Raw genomic sequence first — 22794 nt, 5'->3', positions numbered from 1 at the left:
AGCTAATGTAGTGCCCATCTTTAAAAAAGGGAAGAAGGAAGATCCAGGGAACTACAGGCCAGTCAGTCTCACCTCAGTCCCTGGAAAAATCATGGAACAGGTCCTCAAGGAATCAATTCTGAACCACTTAAAGGAGGGGAAAGTGATCAGGAACAGTCAGCATGGATTCACCAAGGGCAAGTCATGCCTGACTAACCTAATTGCCTTCTATGATGAGATAACCGGCTCTGTGGATGGGGGAAAGCAGTGGATGTGCTATTTCTGGACTTTAGCAAAGCTTTTGATAGAGTCTCCCACAGTATTCTTGCCAGCAAGTTAAAGAAGTCTGGGCTGGATGAATGGATGGTAAGGTGGATAGAAAACTGGCTAGAAAACGGGCTCAACAGGTAGTGATCAATGGTTCCATGTCTAGTTGGCAGCTGGTATCAAGTGGAGTGCCCCAAGGGTCGGTGCTGGGGCCGGTTTTGTTCAATATCTTCATTAACGATCTGGAGGATGGTGTGGACTGCACCCTTAGCAAGTTTGCAGATGACACTAAACTGGGAGAAGTGGTTGATACGCTGGAGGGTAGGGATAGGATACAGAGGGACCTAGACAAATTAGAAGATTGGGCCAAAAGAAATATGATGAGGTTCAACAAGGACAAGTGCAGAGTCCTGCATTTAGGACGGAAGAATCCCATGCACTGCTATAGACTAGGGACCGAATGGCTCGGCAGCAGTTCTGCAGAAAGGGACCTAGGGGTTACAGTGGACGAAAAGCTGAATATGAGTCAACAGTGTGCCCTTGTTGCCAAGAAGGCTAATGGCATTTTGGGTTGTATAAGTAGGGGCATTTCCAGCAGATCGAGGGATGTGATCATTCCCCTCTATTCAGCACTGGTGAGGCCTCATTTGGAGTACTGTGTCCAGTTTTGGGCCCCACACTACAAGAAGGATGTGGATAAATTGGAGAGAGTCCAGCAGAGGGCAACAAAAATGATTAGGGGGCTGGAGCACATGACTTATGAGGAGAGGCTGAGGGAACTGAGATTGTTTAGCCTGCAGAAGAGAAGAATGAGGGGGGGGTTTGATAGCTGCTTTCAACTACCTGAAAGGGGGTTCCAAAGAGGATGGATCTAGACTGTTCTCAGTGGTAGAAGATGACAGAACAAGGAGTAATGGTCTCAAGTTGCAGAGGGGGAGATTTAGGTTGGACATTAGGAAAAACTTTTTCACTAGTAGGGTGGTGAAGCACTGGAATGGGTTACCTAGGGAGGTGGTGGAATCTCCTTCCTTAGAGGTTTTTAAGGTCAGACTTGACAAAGCCCTGGCTGGGATGATTTAGTTGGGTTTGATCCTGCTTTGAGCAGGGGGTTGGACTAGATGACCTCCTGAGGTCCCTTCCAACTCTGAGATTCTATGATTCTATGATTTGTGACTTATTATAACAAGCCATAACCCACTTAAACCACCTCTCCAGCTTTTTTCCCCCTTTCCCCCTGTAGTGAGGCGGACGGGCCTCCCTCCTCCGGGATGAGTGAGGGAGCGTTACCCGCCCCTGGGAGGGCAGAGCCTAAGCCTCCTCACCCCCCTTGCCGGAAGGAGAAGGGCGGGGCTGGAAGTATAAAAGACCAGACCCGCAGCCCGTTCAGGGGGAAACCTGCAGAGGGGAAGGACGTCTCACTGGTTCTGGAGCAGCTCCCCCGCCTAGCCTGGTCCATGCCCCAGACGTGGACGACGACTGGCCTGGAGTGCCCGCTGCTGTTTAGTCAGAGGATCCGGACAACGCCTGGATGCAGGAAGTGGCCCAGGGGTAGCTGCCGTAGGGCTGGCTGCAAAGCCCAGACCCCCAGCATCGGTGTGTTGCAGCTGGATCCCCGCCGACCCTGGGGCAGCTAACTCTGCCCCTGCCAGGGCCCTGGGCTGGGACGCAGTGGAATAGGGATGGCCCGCGTCCCCCTGCCTTCCCCCTGGCTGGCTGACTGTCGTTCCTCTGCAAGGGGCTCTCACTCTGAAGAGAAGTGGCCCCAGCCCCCTTAAGACTGTGTTGTTTGCTGGCTGCCTGAGCCCCGCCCAGGCTATAGCCAGCCCCCTTAAGACTGTGTTGTTTGCTGGCTGCCTGAGCTCTGCAAGCCCAGGCCCCAACCAGGGCCGTCCTTAGGATTTATGGTGCCCTAGGCGAGATTATTAAACTGGTGCCCCTGTGCCTGATCTGCTCTTAGCAACACAAATATAAGCATACAGTATTGGAAAACTTGCCACATTCACGTTATTAAAATCAGTTTAACTTAATTAAGCACACTGTAATGCTGATGCACTAGCACTAAAGAAGTAGCCCTATAGAAAAAATTCTGATTTGACAGAATGATACAAATAATATAATTTTTGTAATTTGTCAAAATTTTATTGGAAATGTATATGAAGAGGTATTGAAACAAAGATTTATTTTTAATTAAAAGGAATTTTTCTGGCTTTTTTGGCTGCAAAATCAGTTTAATAAGCTGGTTTTCCAAACAGTGGGAAAATATAACCCTAGTTTTACTGCTAGGTAAAGCACAAAGTGACCAAAATGAAGTCAGCACAGAATCATCTCATCTAGATTAAGGTAGCACAAAAATGTTACAGAAGTCCTATTGTGCCTTATTTTTGTTTGGAAAGACATTGGCAATAGCAGCACATTCACATGATAAAATACATGATAAATCACTGTCTCTAAAGTTCCATCAAAAACTGACATTTTCACAGCTCTAGCATGATCTGCTGTACAGATTCTTCACAAGGAAGTGTCCCTGGCCTTTTTAACTCATATTAACTATGTATTTACTTTATGAAAGTTGGAGAAAACACTGTGAAAATGTAAAACATTGGCTGCCCAACTTCTGGGCTGGCAAAAGCTATACTGACACACAGGAAAAAAAAAAGCAGGAGAATCTTAGTACAACATATGGTCAGTCTATACCAGGGGTCGGCAACCTTTCAGAAGTGGTGTGCCAAGTTCACTGTAATTTAAGGTTTCTCTTGCCAGTAATACATTTTAATGTTTGTAGAAGGTCTCTCTCTATGTCTATATTATATAAATAAACTATTGTTATTATCTGAGGTCCTGCTCAGGCCACTGCCAACTGAATAAATGAAACCCCAGACTGGCAGCGGGCCGAGCGGGACTGGTGACTGGAACCCTAGACAAGGATCCCAGGCCCTGCTCAGCCCGCTGCTGGTCTGGGGTTCTGACCACCAACTCCTGCCACCCAGGATCCCGGCTGCCAACCCCCCTCAACCTGCTACCAGCCTGGGATTCTGCTCACCCAGGCTGGCAGGAGGCAGAGTGGGGCCAGCGGCTGGGCTCCTGACTGGCAAGGGGCCGGCAGCCAGAACCCCGGAGTAGCAGTAGGCTGAGTGCTGCCGGCACCCCAGACTGGCAGCAGACTGAACCACTCAACCCCCCAGCCCGCTGCCGGCTGAGTGAATGGAACCCCAGGCTGACAGCAGGTTGAGTGGTTCAGCTGGCCTGCTCAGCCCTCTGCCAGTCTGGGGTTCCTTGGGGGTCCCCAGGCCAGCAGCAGGTGCTGAGTGGGGCCGGCGGCTGGTATCCCAGCTGGCAATAGGGCAGCAGCTGGAACCCCAGAGCAGTGATGGGCTGAGCCGCCCATCAAAAATCAGCTCACCTGCCACCTTTGGCATGTGTGCTGTAGGTTGCCGACCCCTGCTTTATACACTAGTAAGGAGATGAGCATATTACAGTTGTTGGAGGGCTCTTATCAGCAGTAACAGGCTGTAGGAAAGTCAGTCAACATTTTTTGTTTCTATGATGAAACCTGGCCCACTCCCTGCCGCAAACCAAACCTGTCACTAATAATTGTCAACAACTTAATTTTCTGTTTTTGGCTAAGATATTAATTTAAAAAAAATATTGAAATTGGATTCAGGATTGTTAGCAAGAATTTTTGGCAATCAAAGTTGTTAAATGACAATCTAAATGGCAACACAGTACTGCTTTCATGCTTGGCTCACCCCCCAGCCTGCTGGTCCAACAGCTGCAGTAGACCCCAAAATCCACCTCTTGGGGTGCAGAGTGGCAACAGCAGCAGCAAACCCTCAGGTCCAATCACACGCCAATGGGCACCACCACCAGCCTTACGGACCATGGTGAAGTTAGCACAGCATCTGATCTCAGGGACAGGTCACCCATGGAGCCACAGCAGCTCATCCTGCCCTGTGCAGCTCCCCCGGGATGAGATGGATCACTGGCAGCTGCCAGCCCGGGGGAGAGGCGCTCCCCAGCTAGGGTGACCAGATCCAGATGTCCTGATTTTATAGGGCCAGTCCCGATATTTGGGGCTTTGTCTTATATAGGCACCAATTACCCCCACCTAGAGTGACCAGACAGCAAGTGTGAAAAATCAGGACGGGGTGGGGGGTAAAAGGAGCCTATATAAAAAAAAGACCCCAAAATTGGGACTGGCCCTATAAAATAGGGATATCTGCTCACCCTACCCCAACCCCCGTCCTGATTTTTCACACATCTGGCTAACCCCAGCCCAGCCCTGTGAGACATTCCAATCCTGGCAGAGGAAGTGAGTTACTTTCACTTTCATTCCTCAGCAGGCAGGCAGCCTCCCCCCCACCTACCTCCCAGCACCTCACCCAACCCAGCCCTGACGGAGGGGAGGGAGGAGAGAGAGAGGGATGCTCCTGGGGAGGAGGGAGAAAGGAGGGGGTGCTCCATGGGGAAGGGGGGGAGAAGAATGGATGTTATGGGGGACAAGGATACTGGTTCCAGACCCGCAGAGCCTGCCTCACCTCACCTCAGCCAGGGAGAAAGAGTCACACTCACAGGTGAGCTCCTTCCCAGAGACCCCAGCAGCCAATCCCCTCCCTCAGACTGTGCTGCATTCGGCTCTCTCTAGGACCCAGCAGCCTGCTCTTACATGCTCCACTGCTTCCCATCTGTCTCGGCTCCGGGCAGAGTGGTGCCCCCAGACCTAGTGGTGCCCTAGGCGGCTGCCTATTCTGCCTATGCCTAAGGACGGCCCTGGCCCCAACCTACCTGTAAGACTGTGCTGTTTGCTGGCTGCCTGAGCCCCGCCCAAGCTATAGCCGGCCCCTTAAGACTGTGTTGTTTGCTGGCTGCCTGAACCCTGCAAGCCCAGGCCCCAGCCTACCTGTAAGACAGTTGTTTGCTGGCTGCCTGAGCCCTGCCCGGGCTATAGCCGGCCCCTTAAGACTGTCGGGGGATGGGCTGCCTGAGCCCAGGGAAGCCCGGTATGCAGGTAAACTGAAACAAGCCTGGAGACAGGTTATCACAGCCCTCCAGGGACCTCCCTCCTCCGGGGTGAGTGAGGGAGCGTTACACCCCCTAAGACTGCAAAGGTGTCACTGGGTCACTCCACCTTGAATGGTCTCTTGAAATATATGTTAACTAGGTCTACTAAACAATCTGTTCCACCTTGTATGTAGCTGTGACAGTGAGTACATTTCCCAGCCCTGCAGAAGAGCTCTGTGGGGCTCAAAAGCTTGTCTCTCTCACCAGCAGAAGATGGTCTGATAAAAAATATTCCCTCTCCCACCTTGTCTTGCTACTCTGGCGATGGCCATTGTCCAAGGCACCTATAGCTGCACTGGAGAAAAATATGTGGCTGGACGGGCAATGGGCCAGTGGAGCTAACGGCCCTTCACAGCCTGTAGCTTCTGCTTTTGTGATCCAGCATCTGTCTCTGGAACCCTGGCTGGCATGCTCTAGTTACCCTTTCCTTCATCATACATGCTGGGGACTTTGCCGCTAGCTGCAGGCCTTCTTGGAGGATGCCTCTCCAGAGCAAAGCACATGGTGTTTACAAAGAGACCGATTCCCCTGGGCCCGAGTGTCTCCCACAAGAGGTCGTTAGAATCTGAGCTGACTGTGAACTCCTACCTCCCCTGTCCTTCAGCCTGGCGGCTTTCTCCCAATGGCCCCTCACCCACACAGACCCGTTCAGCCAGACACACCCTGCACCTGCCTTGCAGGGCAGGGGTAGGGAGAGAACATTGGCCTGGTGTAAAGAACAGGAGCATCTGTAGGTCCCTGATGCACTTGGCACGGCTCAGTGCGCAGGGGCTGTGAGCTGTCTTTGTGCTCTTGGCCCAGCAAGGGATGTATGTCCTGAGGGAGCTGAGATTGTCAGGACCTAGGGATGCTCCTGCCATGGGCTCTGTCTTCCAAGTCCGGGCATGCTCACTGGGCTGGTGGGGTTGGCGCACCCACCCAGGGGCATTCTCAGCAGGCCAAGGCTGGGTCTTGTCCTCTAGTTTCTCGGCTGGCTGCTTCCAATGGATCATTTCTGCTTCAGCTCCTTCCCAAGCCAGCTTCCCATGCAGTAATCTGTGCTGTGCAGCTCCTTCCCAGAGCCCTATGCCTACTGTGTCTGGCTCTGGCCCAGCCTCCACCTCCCAGGCGATTAGCCATCTCCAGGCAGCAGCAGAGCCAGGGAACAGGCATGCTGGGGTTGGGGAAGGAGCAATAGTGACTTGAGCAGCCCCGCTGCAGGGTGGGGGCAGGCTGGGCTGTGGAGCCAGGCAGAGCTGCTCCCATCCTGCTGGCAGGGAGACAAAGGGGCTGCCAGCCTCCAAGCAGCTGCAGGTGCTTTGGGTGTTTCCTTGCTGTGTCCTGCGGTCGGTCGGGGGCGTGGGCTCTTCCCTGCAGGCCAATGAGAGAGAAGGAGTGAACCATGCAAAGGAGGAGTGAGCCTACCTTCAGAAAAGTCCCTGCTCCAGTGCTGCATCTGTGCCCTGAGCTGTGAGTCTGATCCTGTCCAGCTCCCTGCTCTGCTAGGAAACAGCCTCCCTCTGCTAGCTCCCAATCAGGTAAGTACCTGTGCTGTCCCTGCACCCTCAGGCCTGGTTAGTGGTGGCCTTAGCCCAGGAGCAGGGCATAGCAGCACCTCGCCTAGTCTACTGGGCACTGTGCCTGCGTGTTTCCCTCCCTGCTCTGTAAGCTCCTAACTCCCATTCCCCTGTCCCTTTGGATCCATCACTGGTCACCTCTGTCGGGGTCTGTTCCTGCCAGTGGTTCAGACTTTGCTTTCACAACCGTGAACTCAGGATGAATAACTAGCAAAGCTGTGAGCTTTACATATGGCAAGAGCAGGCTTTTGCACTGCCTTGGGACTTTGCTTTCTAGTCTGGGCTGGGGCCTGGCAGTTGTGTCCATCCCCCGTCCCCCCCCCCTCCCCCGCCCCCAGCTCCAAAATCCCCTGTTGTGTGGGAGGGTTCCTGGCATATTCCTAGAATCCACGTTTCACATTAAAGGAACGGATTGTGGTTTGTGCAAAGGGGCTTTGATCTGCTTTTACCATAGCAAAGGCTGTCTAGACAATGTAAACTAGGGCTGGCTGGAAAACAGGAATTCCATTTCACAAATCCATAGCAGGATGAAACAGAGACCTTTCACATTTTTTTGTGATTAAACAAGAAAATTCCAGACCCTACTACCCTGTTATAGCTGGTATCCCAGTGATGAGGGCATTCACCAGGCATAGAGAAGACCCAGGTTCTAGCTTCCTATCAGGACTGCCTGATTTAAATGTAGGAGTACTTGTGGCACCTTAAAGACTAACAAATTTATTTTAGCATGAGCTTTCGTGAGCTAAAGCTCACTTCTTCGGATGCATAGAATGGAACACACAGACAGGAGATATTTATACATACAGAGAACATGAAAAGGTGGAAGTATGCATACCAACAGGCAGAGTCTAATCAATTGAGATGAGCTATCGTTAGCAGGAGGAAAAAAAACTTTTTGAAGTGATAATTAAGATGGCCCATAGAAGGTGTGAGGAGAACTTAACATAGGGAAATAGATTCAATTGGTGTAATGACCCAACCATTCCCAGTCTTTGTTTAGACCACAGTTAATAGTATCTAGTTTGCACCAATTGAATCTATTTCCCTATGTTAAGTTCTCCTCACACCTTCTATGGGCCATCTTAATTATCACTTCAAAAAGTTTTTTTTCTTCCTGCTAACGATAGCTCATCTCAATTGATTAGACTCTGCCTGTTGGTATGCATACTTCCACCTTTTCATGTTCTCTGTATGTATAAATATCTCCTGTCTGTGTGTTCCATTCTATGCATCCGAAGAAGTGAGCTTTAGCTCACAAAAGCTCATGCTAAAATAAATTTGTTAGTCTTTAAGGTGCCACAAGTACTCCTGTTTTTTTTGCGGATACAGACTAACACGGCTGCTACTCTGAAACCTGATTTAAATGTGAGTCTCTCACATCCTTGATGAGTACCTAATTACCAAGCTACAGAGTCAGTCTTTCTTGCTGGTCCAATGAATAGTTAATTATTTATACAAAGTGGAACAGCTCCAGCAGGAGAGAGCACAAAAGCCTAAAATAACTACTAGCCCTGGGTTTAGGGTTGCCAACTTTCTAATCTCAGAGGCCTCGCCCCCACTCACTCCATCCCCCCCTCCCTCTGTCGCTTGCTCTTTGCCACCCTCACTCACTTGCTGGGGCAGTGGGGTTGGAGTGCGGGAGGGGTGTGAGGGCTCCGGCTAGGGGTGCGGGCTCTGGGGTGCATCATGGGAAATGTAGTCCAGCCTGGGAGCAACTCCCATAATGGTGAACAGTGGCACGAGGGACCTGGACTCACAACAGTTCCCATGAGGAAACAGAGATTAACATTGATAAGAAATTAAACAAAATGTTTGGTGTTGATTTTCCTGACAGAAGATCCTGCTGGGGATGCTGCAGTCATGGCAGACCCCTTTCTGATGGCAGAAGGCCTCTCCCCCAACTCTTGCGGCTCTTCTGCCATCAGGGAGGAGTTGGCTCCCCTGCAGCACATGCCTGGGCAAGGGGAGAGGGGGTGAGGAGCCTCTGGATCCTCCCCCACACCTTGGCAAGGATGGGGACCCCATTCAGCCCCCTGCCCCCCCCCAGGCCTGGGAGACTGGTGTGAAGTGCCCCAAGAGGAGCAAAGGGGAAGCTGGGGGATGGCTACTTCTGGGGCAAGAGCTCCTGCAGCAGGGGCCAGAATCCCCTGATCCAATATATCTGGAACATTGGCAACACTGTCTCCACATGCACTGGGGCTGGGCAGGGGGCATTCAGCAACCAAAGGACAGACCACAAATCACCATATAGTCCTCTTAAAAACAGATCTGGTGGGTTTCTTTGTGTCCAGCCCATCAGTTTTGATCTCTTGATATTGGCAATACTGAGACTGTTTTGGTAGAAATTTTTTGACCAATTTTTTTGACCAAATCAAAGGAAACCACTCCAAAACTTCCATCTCCAGTGCCTCCAAGTCATGGCCTCTCCACACATTAACCCACGCAGCACACACAAGTGTATGGGAGAGGAGAATTGGACCCTTTCATGTTCTGTCTGCAGAGCTGTCCCTCTGTCTCTTAGAATAACCAATGCTGCTGTGGGTCAGGGCTGGGCTGCCCTGCTGGGGTGCCCAGGGCTGGGAATGCAGGAGGTCATGCAGGAGTCCACAGGCAGAGCTGTTTGTGCAGAAAGCAGGAATAGTTGCATGTGCGTGGGTGGACTGGGTGGGGGTGGTCCAGAGCTAGACTGGAAGAGAGTGTCTTGTTTACACGAGGAGCATTTTATTGACACCTCGGTAAGAATCCAAGACAACAGAGCTCACAGAGCCCATTGCTCAAGTGTCTGCAAGAAACTCAACCCCCTGCTGCGATCACCTCCAGCTTACAAGAGCTGGCCTGCTAAGTAGTCCAAGGGAACGCCTCACCTCAGAGTAAAATAAACACTTCTTAACAAAAGATCAAATAGCCTCTGCTTACACTGAAGTGTCTGTTAGTACTCTAGAACCAGGAGTGAGGTATGTTGGCAGAACTGGGGGTGGGGGAGGCTCTAACAAGGCCTGATAAAGTTAAAATAGAGGGTCAGTGGCACCAGTGAGATCCATGACTGGGGCTCCTAGGGGTACCACAGTACAATAAATACCAATACAGTAATAGGTCAGCAGGTGAGGGGTAGAAGGGAAGACTGGCATAGCTGGAGGGCTGCCAGTCAGGGCTGAGGTGCATTGGCAAAGTTTTATATGGGGCAGCCAGGGCTGGCATAGCTGGGTTGCTTCAGATTGAGAGGAAGATGCATAGGGAGGTGCTTTTACAGCACCTGTCTGTGCTGTGCTTGACTAGCCAGTGGAGCTGAACTGAATTTGCAGCTGCTCTGCGCCCCGCGGGTTGGTGCCTGTGGATTGAAAGTGGCACAGTGACTCACTGGCTGTACGTTAGCTCACAGAACAGCATCATTTAACCTGCCTGAAAATGTCCTATTGTCTTCCTTGGACTAGTGCTCATGATTTACCTGGCTCCTCTTCAGGCTGGCAATGAAACCACTAGACTAGAGAGACTCTAGTCCACATTTCAGCCCTTCCTTGATTAAACTTTCCCCTCCCACCTCCCAGGCTTTGTTCCCTGCGACAGATAAAACACACAGTACACACATCCTCATGCCTTCCCCACTGCTTCTCTAGAAACAATCTGTAACCATCATCAGTCTCTAACAACAAATTATAGCTGAGGTGCCAGCTTCCCTGCTTGTCCAGATCTGGCTAACACCTGGCCTGGAGGAGATGGGTCACTTGAGAGGGTTAGGACTTCTCTCCACAGGATTTTCTCTCTGCACTAACAGTGGGCACTGTTGCTACCAGGGCCACAAATCTATCCTGCTGGGTTTGGAATCACCTGGGGCTGCTGCCTGTTCCTTCAGCACTGAGTGGCCATACAGGTCTCAGAATTCAGTTACAGCCAGGAACAAAGGCTGGCTTTCTCCAATGTCTCTCTCACACAGCTTTGTCTGGACCAAGTCCCTAGTTTAACTTCCACTCAGGGTCAGGCTGCATGCTGACGGTGGACGAAGCCAGCCAAAGACCTCTTAGATTTGGCCCCTCTCAGCCTCATATCCTTTAAGCAGGGCCACTGAGCTCAAAGATTTACTGCTAAGGTTGCCAGTTTTTTGATCTGCTGACCCCCAAGTAGAGCTGGTCAGAAAAGAGGTTTTTTCCCAGGGAAGATAAAAATGAACATGCTGATATAGATGATATAGTTATATAAAGGTCAACATTTTTTTCAGTAAAAAAAAAATCAAACACTTTACATTTATGGCCAAAATCTTTTGATTAAAAACTGAAAATTTCAATTCAGAAATGCCACTGCTGCACTGCCTCATGGCCATTGTAGTTTGGATGCCTCACACCCCCATTCTCCTCTATGGGTTGGGCTCCCTGGCCAGATTACGTCTCTCATCATGCACCGCATTCTCCCCTCTTACTGAGTTGCCACTGTGTGTCAAGGGAGATGTAATCTGGCTAGGGAACCTGTCTCATAAAGCAAAATGGAGATATAAAGCAGCCAAACTAAAACTCCCAGGAAGCACAGCAGTGGCATTTCCAAATTGAAAACTTTCAGTTTTCAACTAAAAACCAAAAACTTGCTAATGTTTGGATGTCCAGCTTTTCGACAAAAAGTCAAAATTTTCCATGAGAAGCAGACACATAGTTTCAATTAAATGCAACTTTTCACTTTCCCATCAAAATACAGTTTTGATGGAAAACTTTCAACCAGCCCTACCCATACAGAAGCTTCTGAGCTCAGCTTATTTCAATCAATGAAGTGGGCCATGCTAAAGTGGGCGCTTCCTGTTGAAGAATTTTCCTAGCAAGCTGTATTATACTCTGCACTAGGGTCAAATTCAGAATATAGAGAAAAAAATGAGCTAACCAGCCATGCCTATCGTCCCTCTGGACACCACATTTTAGGAAAGATGTGGATAAGTTGGAGAGAGACCAGAGGAGAGCAACAAAAATGATCAAATGTTTAGAAAACCTGACCTCTGAGGAAAGTTTTTAAAAAGGGCATGTTTAGAAGACTGAGAGGGGATCTGATAGCAGCCATCAAATATGTTAAGGGCTGTTTTAAAGAGGATAGTCATCAATTGTTCTCCACGTTCACTGAAGGTTGGACAAAAAGTAGTAGGCTTAATCTGCAACAGGGAGATTTACATTAGATATTAGAAAAAACTTTCTTTTGATAAGGACAGTTAAGCTCTAGAACAGGCTTACAAGGGAGGTTGTGGAATCCCTGTCACTGGAGGTTTTTAATAACAGGCTAGACAAACCCCTGTCAGGGCTGGTCAAGGGTTACTTGGTCCTGCCTCAGTGCAGGGGGCTGGACTTGATGTCTTGAGATCCTGCCAGCTCTACATTTCATTTATTCTGTGGGCCTTTTGTAGTTCATTGCCTATCCCCACCCCCTTCAGATATTTACACGGTGAGCTTGTCAGGCCAGCCCAGGGGCTGTGTCACAGTGTGTTTATATACCTAGCGCCATGGGGGCCGTGTCCTGTACTGGGGCTTTTGAGCACTACCTACAGATACATAGATAACTACAGAGAGCAGGGGCGGCTCCAGACCCCAGCACGCCAAGCGCGTGCTTGGGGCGGCATGCCGCGGGGGGCGCTCTGCCGGTCCCCGGGAGGGCGGCAGGCAGGGCTCCGGTGGACCTCCCGCAGGCGTGCCTGCGGAGGGTCCGCTGGTCCCGCGGCTTCGGTGGAGCTGCGGGACCAGCGGACCCTCCGCAGGCACGCCTGCGGGAGGTCCACCGGAGCCGCAGGACCGGCGACCGGCAGAGTGCCCCCTGCAGCATGCCGCCCTGCTTGGGGCAGCGAAATGTCTAAACCTGCCCCTGACAGAGAGAGACAAGGGAGGCGGGGGAAATATCTTGTACTACATCAATTTCTGCTGTTGAGAGAGAGAAGCTTTCAAACCACACAAAGCATGCAGCCACAAGAGCAGCCAAGAGTTGGTGATTTAGTTGGGGATTGGTCCTGCTTTGAGCAGGGGGTTGGACTAGATGACCTCCTGAGGTCCCTTCCAACCTTAATCTTCTATGATTCTATGATAAGAGGTCTGATCTGAGGAAAAGCTCTGTGTAAGCTGGAAAGCTTGTCTCTCTCACCAACAGAGGTAGGTCCAATCAAAGATACTACCTCACCCACCTTGTCTCACTAATATCCTGGGACTGATAGGCTACAACAACACTGCATAACTAATGATAGTAATAAGGAGGAGGAGAAGGCCCTATCCACCATAGGAGAACACTTGCTTTTTTCTTTAGCAAACAAGGAGAAAGGAATAATCTTGCTAAGCTCTTAGATACCCAGGGGACAGGTGCCTTAGAAATACCCACAGCAGGGAGTTAAGCAGGCAGAGTGGGCTGAGCTGGTGGCTGAGCTGTGCTGCCTACGTGCTGGAGAAGCCTGTGGCAATCCAATAAGAGTGATATGGGCTGCCCAGAGGATTCAGGGGGCCTGGGGCAAAGTGGGGGAGCTGCAGTGCTTGTACTCACCCAGCGGCGGTCCGGGTCTTCGGTGGCATTTCGGCGGCAGGGGGCCCTTCAGTCGCTCCACATCTTCGGCAGCACTGAAGGGCCCCCCACCGCCGAAATGCTGCCAAAGACCCGGACCGCCGCCAGGCCAGGGCTCATGGGGCCCTTGTGGGGCCCGGGGCCTGGGGCAGATTGCCCCACTTGCCCACCCTCCCAGACAGCCCTGCGGGTGATGTATGCTGCTGCTGCCCTTGAGCCTCTGCACAGTGGAGCTTCCATTACAAACAAACTGGCAATGCCTTCTCAGCAATATAATACCCGGCAACAGTTTAATAGCTACAGAGAAGCTTTCACAGCGAAGAGGAGGGGCCCAGGGCTGCAGGCGCCAGGGTGGAATGTCTGCTTGGCAGAGTGCATGCAGAGCAAAGACAAGCAAAGCTCTCCTCGATTGAAAGCTGGCCTTTTGCTCAGGTAGCCCCGCTGCACCACGGCTGTAAGGTTGGTGCTGGGGGACATGCTTATGGCGATCACACCATGGGCATGTTGTGGGGTTTGTGCATTTAAACATCTCAACATTCCCGTTGCACAAGGCCCTCCTCACCCAGAGTGGCCCAGTGACACTGGGGCACGGGGACAGTACCAACATTAACTGGGCCAAGGGGGGACGCCATAGGGATAGCAATCCCAAATCAGTCCATCTTTGGAAGACGCCCCCGTCAGGGGATAAAAGCACTGTCTGTGGCAGGGGTCCCCAATGTGGTGCCCACGGGGGCATCTAAATGCGCCTGCATCCTGGCTGGCGGTCGAGCATCCGCCGAAATGCTGCCGAAATTCGGCGGCATTTCAGCGGCGATGCCTCTGGATGATGCCGCTTGCTGCCGACAAGCAACGTCATTGAGAGGTGTTGCCACCGAAATGCTGCCGAAATTCAGTGGCATTTCGGTGGATGCTCGACCGCCGCCACGGTCCTTTGTCTGGCGCCTGCCAGATGAAAAGGTTGGGGACCACTGGTCTGTGATATTAGGTAAGGCAAGACGGCCTGTGCCACTGGCCTGTTGGGTGAGTCTTCTAATGGCTTTCTGACTTGGCAAATTGAGAATAGCTTGGTGGTGAGAATAGCTGCTTCAGTGTGATGAGGGTGAAGCCAGCCAGGTCTGGAAAGTGCTTCAGGTCCTGTGGTGGGAGATGGAGACTCTCTCATGGCAAAGTGTTCCTTAGCCTGCGGAGTTCTTCCTTCTTTCAGGTCCTGTGATAAATGAAGGGAGGGTAGCTTCCTTTTATGGACCCAGCCAGCCAATTAGCTATAAAATCCCTCTTGGTAGCTGTTCTCTACTTGCTTTACCTGCAAAAGGTTAAAAAGTCTGACTGCATGCATAGGTATAAGCAGTGATGAGCTGCCAAAATCTTAGGAACCGGTTCCCTACTGGGTCTTCGGCGGCACGGCTCCGGCGGCTGAAGGACCCACCACCGAAGACCCGGTAGGGAACCGCCCAATGAGTACACCCCCCACCCACATCCTGCCCCCCCTCAGAAACCACAACCCATAAACCCCCCTGCCCTGCTCCTTGTCCCCTGACCACTCCTTCCCAAGACCCCCAACCCTAACTCCCCCCCAGGACCCCACCCCTGCCAAACTTGCCCCGCTGCCTGTCCCCTGACTGCCCCGACTCCATCCACCACCATCCCAACAGACCCCAGGAACTCCCACGTGGTGCCTACCCAACCCCCCCTTCCCCATCCCCTGTCTGCCCCCCCCAGAACCTCTGCCCGATCCAACCCCTCCTCCCCAGTCCCGGCCCTGGCCCTGGCCTCTTACCCCTGCCGACACCGGGACCGGCGCCGGAGCCGCAGCCGCGGGGCCCGGCCGGGACCGGCGCCGGAGCCGCAGCCGCGGGGCCCGGCCGGGACCGGAGCCGGAGCCGCAGCCGCGGGGCCCGGCCGGGACCGGGGCCGGCGCCGGAGCCGCAGCCGCGGGGCCCGGCCGACACCGGGACCGGCCGGCACCAGGACCGGCGCCGGAGCCGCAGCCGCGGGGCCCGACTCCCCCGGCCAGCACCGGGACCGGAGCTGCAGCCGCAGCCACGGGGCCCGACTCCCCGGGCCGGGCTGACACCGGGACCGCAGCCGCAGCCGCGGGGCCCGACTCCCCGGCCCCGGGCCAGGACCGGAGCCGGAGCCGCAACCGCGGTGCCCGAGCTGGGCTGGGTCCGAGCCGCGCAGGCGGGACCAGCCTGAGCCGGGGACGCTTCGCTGGGACCAGGCTGGGGCGCTCGGCCAGGGCCAGGAGGAGCCGTCTCGCCCCCTCCCCCACACGCCCGGCTTACCTGCCTGCTCCTTTTTTCAGGTTTCCCGTGAACATTTGATTCAGGGGAAGGGGAGGAGGAGGAGGGCGGAGCGTTCAGGGGAGAGGGGGAGGTGAGCTGGGGCCGGGCAGACAGCTGCCCGAGCCTTTGTTAAATTTAAAAGCTTTTTAGAATCGGTTGTCCTGGAACAACCGGTTCTAAAAAGGCTTCTAAATTTAACAACCCGTTCGCGCGAACTGCTGCGAACCGGCTGGAGCTCACCACTGGGTATAAGGAAGTGAGTGGGCACCTGACCAAAAGAGCCAATGGGAAGGCTAGAACTTTTTAAAATTGAAACAAGACTTCCCTTTTGTCTGTGTGTGGTTGTTCTCCCGGAGAGCTGGGACAGGGCTGGACTATGCTGTAAGAGCTTGCGCTAGGTATGGAAAATCATTAAATCATACTTAGAAACTACTCATTTGAAATCCCAGATATGTAAGTAGATCAGGAAATGTCTAGGAAGATGCAAATAGGTTTATCTCTTTTATTTCTTTATGGCTTGTGGACTTCTCTGTGCTAACCCCCAAATGCTTTTGTTTTGCTTGTAACCATTAACCTGACCTCAAGAAAACCATTCTTGATGCTTAATTATTATATTTGCTCTTTTTAAAACCTAGCAATAGCCTAAGTTCCAGATGTATTTTCTTTCTTTTTGGTTTTAATAAAATTTACCTTTTTTAAGAACAGGATTAGGATTTTTGTGTCCTAAGAGGTTTGTGCATCTGTTGTTTAATTAGCTGGTGACAACAGCTGATTTCCTTTGTTTTCTTTCTCAGCTCTTCCCCGGGTGGGGGGTGGGCTTGAGGATACCTCACAGGGAGGAAGTCCCAAGTGCGCCTTCCTGGGTCTAAAGGAGTTTTCTCTTTTTTGGCACTTGGGTGGTGGCAGCATCTATCCATCCAAGGTCAGAGAGAAGCTGTAATCTTGGGAGTTTAATACAAGCCTGGAGTGACCAGTATTAATTTTTAGACTCCTTGCAGGCCCCCAACTCCTGCACTCGAAGTGCCAGAGTGGGAAATCAGCCTTGACAGGTCCCTTCCGTGGTGCTGTGCTGTTATCTGGGACTTCCCAGCCTAGGAGGGGAGCAACTCTCGGCATCATACATTGGTCTATGGCAGAGGGAGACCCATCCAAGCGCTGGGAGCTGGAGAGACAGGATGTCAAGCGGGCTGAAGCCCGGCTCAGCCATGGGCTGCAGGACTTAGAGGAAGCACGACTCTACCAAATGAATTCAATGATCAAAGAGCAGAGGCAGATCCAGAAGGAGCTACAGAGACTGCAGCAAGGTGAGGCTCCTTTCCCATCTCCTCCAAATAGAGCCCCCAGCCCAGCACCAGTAACAAAGAAACCCTCCAAAATTAGACATGCAGTAAGAAGAGATCCTGCTCAGCAGCAAGCTCAGCAATCCAAGCAGTGGGGTAAGTGCGAGTGAAGGAGAGAATCTGTGAGGCAACCTGCAGAAAGGGCCAGTTAAAGAGCCACTGGACTGGGATTTTTGGTATTAGTGTCTGTGCTACGTAGCTGTACTGCACTTGCCTGTCTTCCATGCCGGAACTTCCCCGTGTCAATATCAGTTCCATTCATAGGTTAGGTGTATGAGCAGCTCACGAAGCCTTTGCATTTCCACATCAGGGCATTTTTGCAGCGCTCTAAGCTGCTGTGGGGTGTAAGTAGAAAGGGGAGGCAATGTTTCTGGAAGATGTGGCTGTCAGTCAGGTTTCAGGCATGTCACCAGACCAAGTGAAGCCAGGGGTGTGGGGAGTTGGTTGTAACAGTAAGTTTGCTAGATCTTTTATATTGTAGTTAGATTTATTTGGGAAGTTTGTTCATGGCACCGTTGGTGCCATACATGGTTGGCATAAGTATCTGGGTTTAGTTATGAATTATCACTTGATTTCAAAATCGCTTCTGTGCCACCATAAATGTTCATGCCACTTTGCAAACATTGGCTAAGCCAGCGCCCAAAGGCATTGTCAGACTGCCCAGGCAAAGAATCAGGCCCAAGAGGGAAAGCACTGGCAATGAGAATGGGGAGGGCTGGGAGTGTGTGAATGGCTGGATTTTAAGGAGGAGAGAGCACCTGGCAGTGGAGAACTAGATGGCTGTGCCAAGTGGCTAGGGGCGGCATGAGAGAAAACACACAGCTGAGGGTGGGAGACTCAGGTGAAAGCCCCAGTGATGAGAGAGGATTGCACACAGCGTGTGGAGGTGGCAAAGGGAAGGGCAAAATGGATGGTAAGATTTCCAGCCAGCCAGCCTGGCCCTCAGCAGTGCCTTGGTAGCTGTGCATTTCTAGGAGTGGCTTTATGTGGGCCCTAGGCTCTCCTGTGCTGCTCCCCAGTGTTCTCCATGATTAGAGATCAGTGTTTGCTCATGTCCTAGGCAATTCCCGGAAGAAGGCCCATGCAACTCTAGGGGACCTCTCCCAGGAGGTTGGTAAAAGGCCAGTTCTGCCCAGGCTCCCCACTTTGTCAGGGCAGCAGCACAGCAAGAGACGAGCGGAACGACTGAGGTAAGGATGTGTGTAATGTAACCTTCCTTTGCAGCCTGGCAACCTGAGTCACTCGCCACACACAAATGTTCATTAAAACATAATGCCCAACCAGGCACAGGCGAGGGCTGTACTGAGCCATCTCCTGCCCCCGGGTGGAGTAAGCCTTGGGGTGGCTGAGGGTGGGTAGCAAGAGGGAGTTAGATGGTTACAAACATGCTGAGCAGCTTATGGCTGGAGATGCTCATCACAAGACAGGGGATAGGGAACAGAGGGTAACTTCCAGACTGGACGAAGTTATCCCAGGCTATCTTGTCCTGACAGAGGTTAGCCCCACATGAAACCAGCTTCTGATGGCACTTACTGACTAACAGAACTGGTCAGAACTTGGAAAAACAAGTTCATGAAACATGTTGAAATGGTGACATTGTCCCTTTGTCACAGGGTGTGAAATGGAGCCATAGTTTATTTTGTTTTTTTTTAAATGTCATGACATATTTTTCAAAAATATTTGAATTTTTAAAACTTAAAAATTTTGGATTTTTAAAATTTCAAATTTGTGTTGTTGCCCCCCCCATTGCCGTCAAGTGCAATAAATTTAGTAACATGGGAGGGGCAGGGTGGAGGCATAGCTGCTTGTCACTCATTCCTGTAGCATTTTTTCTTTTTCTACTCACTAATTTCAAAACTTCCCTGATTTTTGGCAAGGAACAGAGCAGCAAAGGGCGAACTGAGCTCCTGTCAAAGCTTGAGGGTGTTTTGAAGTTACAGAGAGGAAAAAAGGAAAAGAGGTAGCAAAAAATGACAAGAATCAAACCCTTGATGTTATTTAATCTGTCACACTCAGTGACAAGATAAAGGGAAATGGAGGAAAAAGGGTAGAAAGAGGAAAAACATCCACTTACGTCATTTCATACACCCCAGGTTTTCCACTTTCTTTTTCTCATATTTGCCAGTGCAAAAAATAATGAAGTGGAAAAAATGAGTTATTTTCTCACTTTCTTTTCATTTTTTACCTTTTCCTGCTTTGTTTCAGTGAAAAAACAGCAGGGAGAGAGTAAAATATACTAAGTGGGCATTTTACAATAATTTTGAAACAAAAATGTATCAAATACTCAAAAACATTCTTACTTTTTAAATACATTTTTCACTTCAATATTTTTTTAAACAATGAAAAATGTTACTGTACACAAACTCTCTGCAAAACATGTGTGTGCGTTGCCGATAAGTCCTCATTTTTTGAAAAAAGATTTTTTTTTATTGGAAAAATATGGCCTGTCCGGGCTTAAGGGAGCAGTGCCCAACCCATATATATGAGCACCGGGAATCTTGGTTGAAGGAGTCCTGTGGGGCTCACCTGGCAGAGCACCTGGGAAGGTGGTTTGGCACAAGCCTGCCCACAGCTGAAGGTCCCTCCCCCAGCCTAAGGGGAGGTGCTACTGGATCCAGGACTCAAGTGAATGTGAGGGACAACTAATTAAAAGCAAGGGTGGGAGTGAGGGTCACAGAATCATAAGCAGGGAGCCAGAGAGGGACAGCGAGCAGAGAACCCTGGACAGCGCCCACTGCTCCTCTAAGGCATCGAGGGAGCCAGCAGATGCAGCCCAGAGGAACTCTGCCCGGAGATGTTACCTGAGGGAGGAATGGAAATAGGCCCTACAGGTGCAGAGCACCTCCTCATCCAACAGCCTCCTCCTAGTGCAATGGATGGGGGGAGGGATCACTCAGTGGTTTGAGCATTGGCCTGATAAACGCAGGGTTGTGAGTTCAATCCTTGAGGGGGCCATCTAGGTATCTGGGGCAAAAATCTGTCTGGGGATTGGTCCTGCTTTGAGCAGGGGGTTAGACTAGATGACTTCCTGAGGTCCCTTCCAACCCTGAAATTCTATGACAGCCACCTTGGCCAGTGCCAGGAGATAGTTGGCAAGGTCTCATGACTTGATGGGGTGTGCATGGTGCAGGGAGAAGTGCAGCTAGAGCCTGAGGAGAAGGCTCTAGAGGAGCAGGAAAAGGGGCTGCAGTCTGGTGCACTCCAGGTAGACATGCATTAGGGTCTCCCGCCAGCACAGCAAGCAGGTGCTTGGGGCAGCCAACAGAAAGGGGCCGCACGTCCAGCTCTTCAGCAGCAGGTCCCTCCATCCCTCTCAGAGGGAAGGACTTGCTGCCAAAGAATAGAATGAAGCAGAAGCAGTAGAGCTGCTGCCGAAGTGCCACCCATCACAGCTTTTTTTTTTTTGGCTGCTTAGGGCAGCAAAAACACTGGAGCCAGCCCTGTCTCCCTTTCACTGCAGAAGAGGCAGATGTCAGGGAGGGGAGTGACCCACGCCAGGTACACACCTGTGCTCACGGCTCCATGAAGGAGACTCACCTGGCAGAGCAGCTAAGCACGACAGGTGGGCAAAGCAGCTGGGCAGTGTCGTGGTCGCTGGGGTCAGGATGGCAAGCAAAGAGAGGTGACTAAGGGAGAGCTGCTGGTCAGTGTCTGCACAGTTTTCCACCCCTTTCCCTTCCCTCCTTTATAGAGCACCAAGAAGTACTTTGCCCAAGATGGAAGGTCCCACACAGGCAGCCCAATCACCCTTGCAGCATCAGATATGCGATCGTGTCATCCTGGATGATGAGGGGCAGGAGTCCTGTGGAAGGCATGGGTCAACTTCAACATGCACCCAGGCCAAAGCTGCAAGCTCCATCACAGACATCAGCCTGTCAGACCTCAGGCATTCCATCGCTAGGCGGCTGAGCACCTCTGCCAATCCAGCAGAGCAGGAAGAAACCAACAGCCAAGGAGTGCTGGGTACAGGCCGCACAGTGCTGCCCTGTGAACAGGCAGAGGCCAGCGATGTGGATGGCAGTGTCACCATGCCCAAGCCCACTAGCTGCACAGAGAGAAGGAAGCCTTCCCTTGGCCACGAGAAGCTAAACTCTGATACAGATCCCTATGTCCCTGACAGGAGCCACCCCAGACCTATGCACAGCAGGCCTGGGTTTCTGGAGTTGTATGCTGAAGCCAGGAAGGCCCGGTATATCCGGCACAAGGGCATTCCAGCCTCAGAGAAGGAACTCAGCCTGCAAGAGATCTTTGGGCATGAAAACAGCTTAGACCCCAGCCCCCCAGCAGCAGAACAGGAGCACCACAGCCCTGAATGATGGCTCCTTCCCCTAAGGGAGGCTTGTTAGGGTCAACCACAGGAAAAGGTGGTCTGCCCTGCTGTCTGGAACAGCCAGCTAGCCGGGGTTACAGATTCATAGATTGTAAATGTTAGGGGGCTTATTCCTTCACCCACTCACTTCCCTGGTCCTTCTCGCATGAATAGAGAGCAACAATACCTGAAGTCCAAAGGTGCAAACAATTCAATGTTTATTGGGGTGAACTTCCAGCAAGCAGTGATTCCAATTTCCTTCCTTAGTGTTCCCCATCCCAGCTCTGAAAACCACAGAGCCTTGACTGTGTCCCTGTTCCCATTCCCTATTCCCATTCCCCCCTTAGCAAAACATGATTCCAATTCCCCCTCCCCTTTACTTCCTGATTGACTGCAGACTATGTAGTAAAACTTGAGTTCTGCTTAGCTATACCTTAACCAATCATTTTACTGAAATTTAACTAACCAAGCCTAACATACTGTAACATGATTATCTAACCAATTATATCCCTCCACCTTAATTGGTTTACACCCAACAAAATTAATTATACGGCAGACAGAAACAATCACAGAACCAGACAGAGATTATACAGACAAACAATAGGGGAATGGAGACTACAGTGATAGAACAACAAAGAAATGAGAATTTCACACCCAGCTATTGATAAGTGAGTTCTTGCCAGACAGGATGCATCAAACTAAGTTTTCTATAAATCTTCTAGGCTCTTCCCTTTCGCTGGAGGTGATAGATTGGATCACCTTTCTAACAGCCCAAAACTGTCTTATTTCAGTGTGACTGGTGAGGACTGTGACCCTTCGCTTCCCAGCTTATGGCTGCCTCTGCTGCTTAGCCAAAGACCTTAGCCTAAGAACAAGGCCTTAGACTATCATAGTGAAAGAAAGCCTATAAACAGGCAGACTGATTTTGATTCTTGTTTTGTACTTCTATAACTAGCTAAGCAATAAGAATACACCTAAAATCTTAAAGTATAGGCCTTTGCAGACAGGCCTGAATATCTATATTCTAACAGTAAGGCCATTAGGGCATCTAGTCTGACCTTTCTAAGACAGGCCAGGGAATTTCACCCAGCTACTGCCCATTGCTTCTGCTTGAGCTACAGCCTAGCTTTTCGAAAGAGACACCACCTCCTGACGAAAAGATTTCATCTGACGAAGAATCCACCACAGCCCTTGGGAAGGTGTTTTACCCGCACTGTAAATAAGTTACCCCTTTCTCCCAATCTGAATTTATCTAGCTTCAGCTTCCTGCTCTTGGCTCTCGTTTTGCCTGTGTCTGCTAGAATGAAGAGCCCTCTTCTCTCAGAAATCATCTCCCCATGGTGGTACTGGTAGCCCATAATCAAGTGGTTTCTTAACCTTCTTCTCTTTGATCAGCTAAAGAGATTGAGCTGAATTTCTCTCTCACTCACAGGCAGGATTGCCAGCCCTCAAATCAGTCTCGTGACTCTTCTCCGAACCCTTTCACTATCTCAGCA

The 22794-nt window shown here is 51.1% G+C and overlaps 1 protein-coding gene across 3 annotated transcripts; it reads left to right on the top strand.

The window, feature by feature from the left end:
• Positions 1-6512: 6512 nt before the first annotated feature.
• CCDC190 (coiled-coil domain containing 190) lies at positions 6513-21492 on the top strand. Of its 3 annotated transcripts, none has more exons than XM_045028305.1 (4): positions 6513-6821; positions 16786-16953; positions 18050-18179; positions 20681-21492. In XM_045028305.1, exons 2-4 carry the CDS (start codon positions 16893-16895, stop codon positions 21303-21305), a joined length of 816 nt encoding a protein of 271 aa, XP_044884240.1. In that variant the 5' UTR covers positions 6513-6821; positions 16786-16892; the 3' UTR covers positions 21306-21492. The 3 variants fall into 3 exon arrangements, with proteins under 3 accessions (XP_044884240.1, XP_044884238.1, XP_044884239.1); XM_045028303.1 differs by having other exon boundaries at positions 16648-16953; XM_045028304.1 differs by having other exon boundaries at positions 16637-16953.
• Positions 21493-22794: the final 1302 nt, after the last annotated feature.

The sequence above is a fragment of the Mauremys mutica genome, chromosome 8, assembly GCF_020497125.1.
Source record: "Mauremys mutica isolate MM-2020 ecotype Southern chromosome 8, ASM2049712v1, whole genome shotgun sequence".
In the NCBI taxonomy this organism is placed as follows: Eukaryota; Metazoa; Chordata; order Testudines; family Geoemydidae; genus Mauremys; species Mauremys mutica.
Note: the sequence above shows the minus strand (reverse complement) of the source record. Positions and strands in the feature narration are given on the sequence as shown.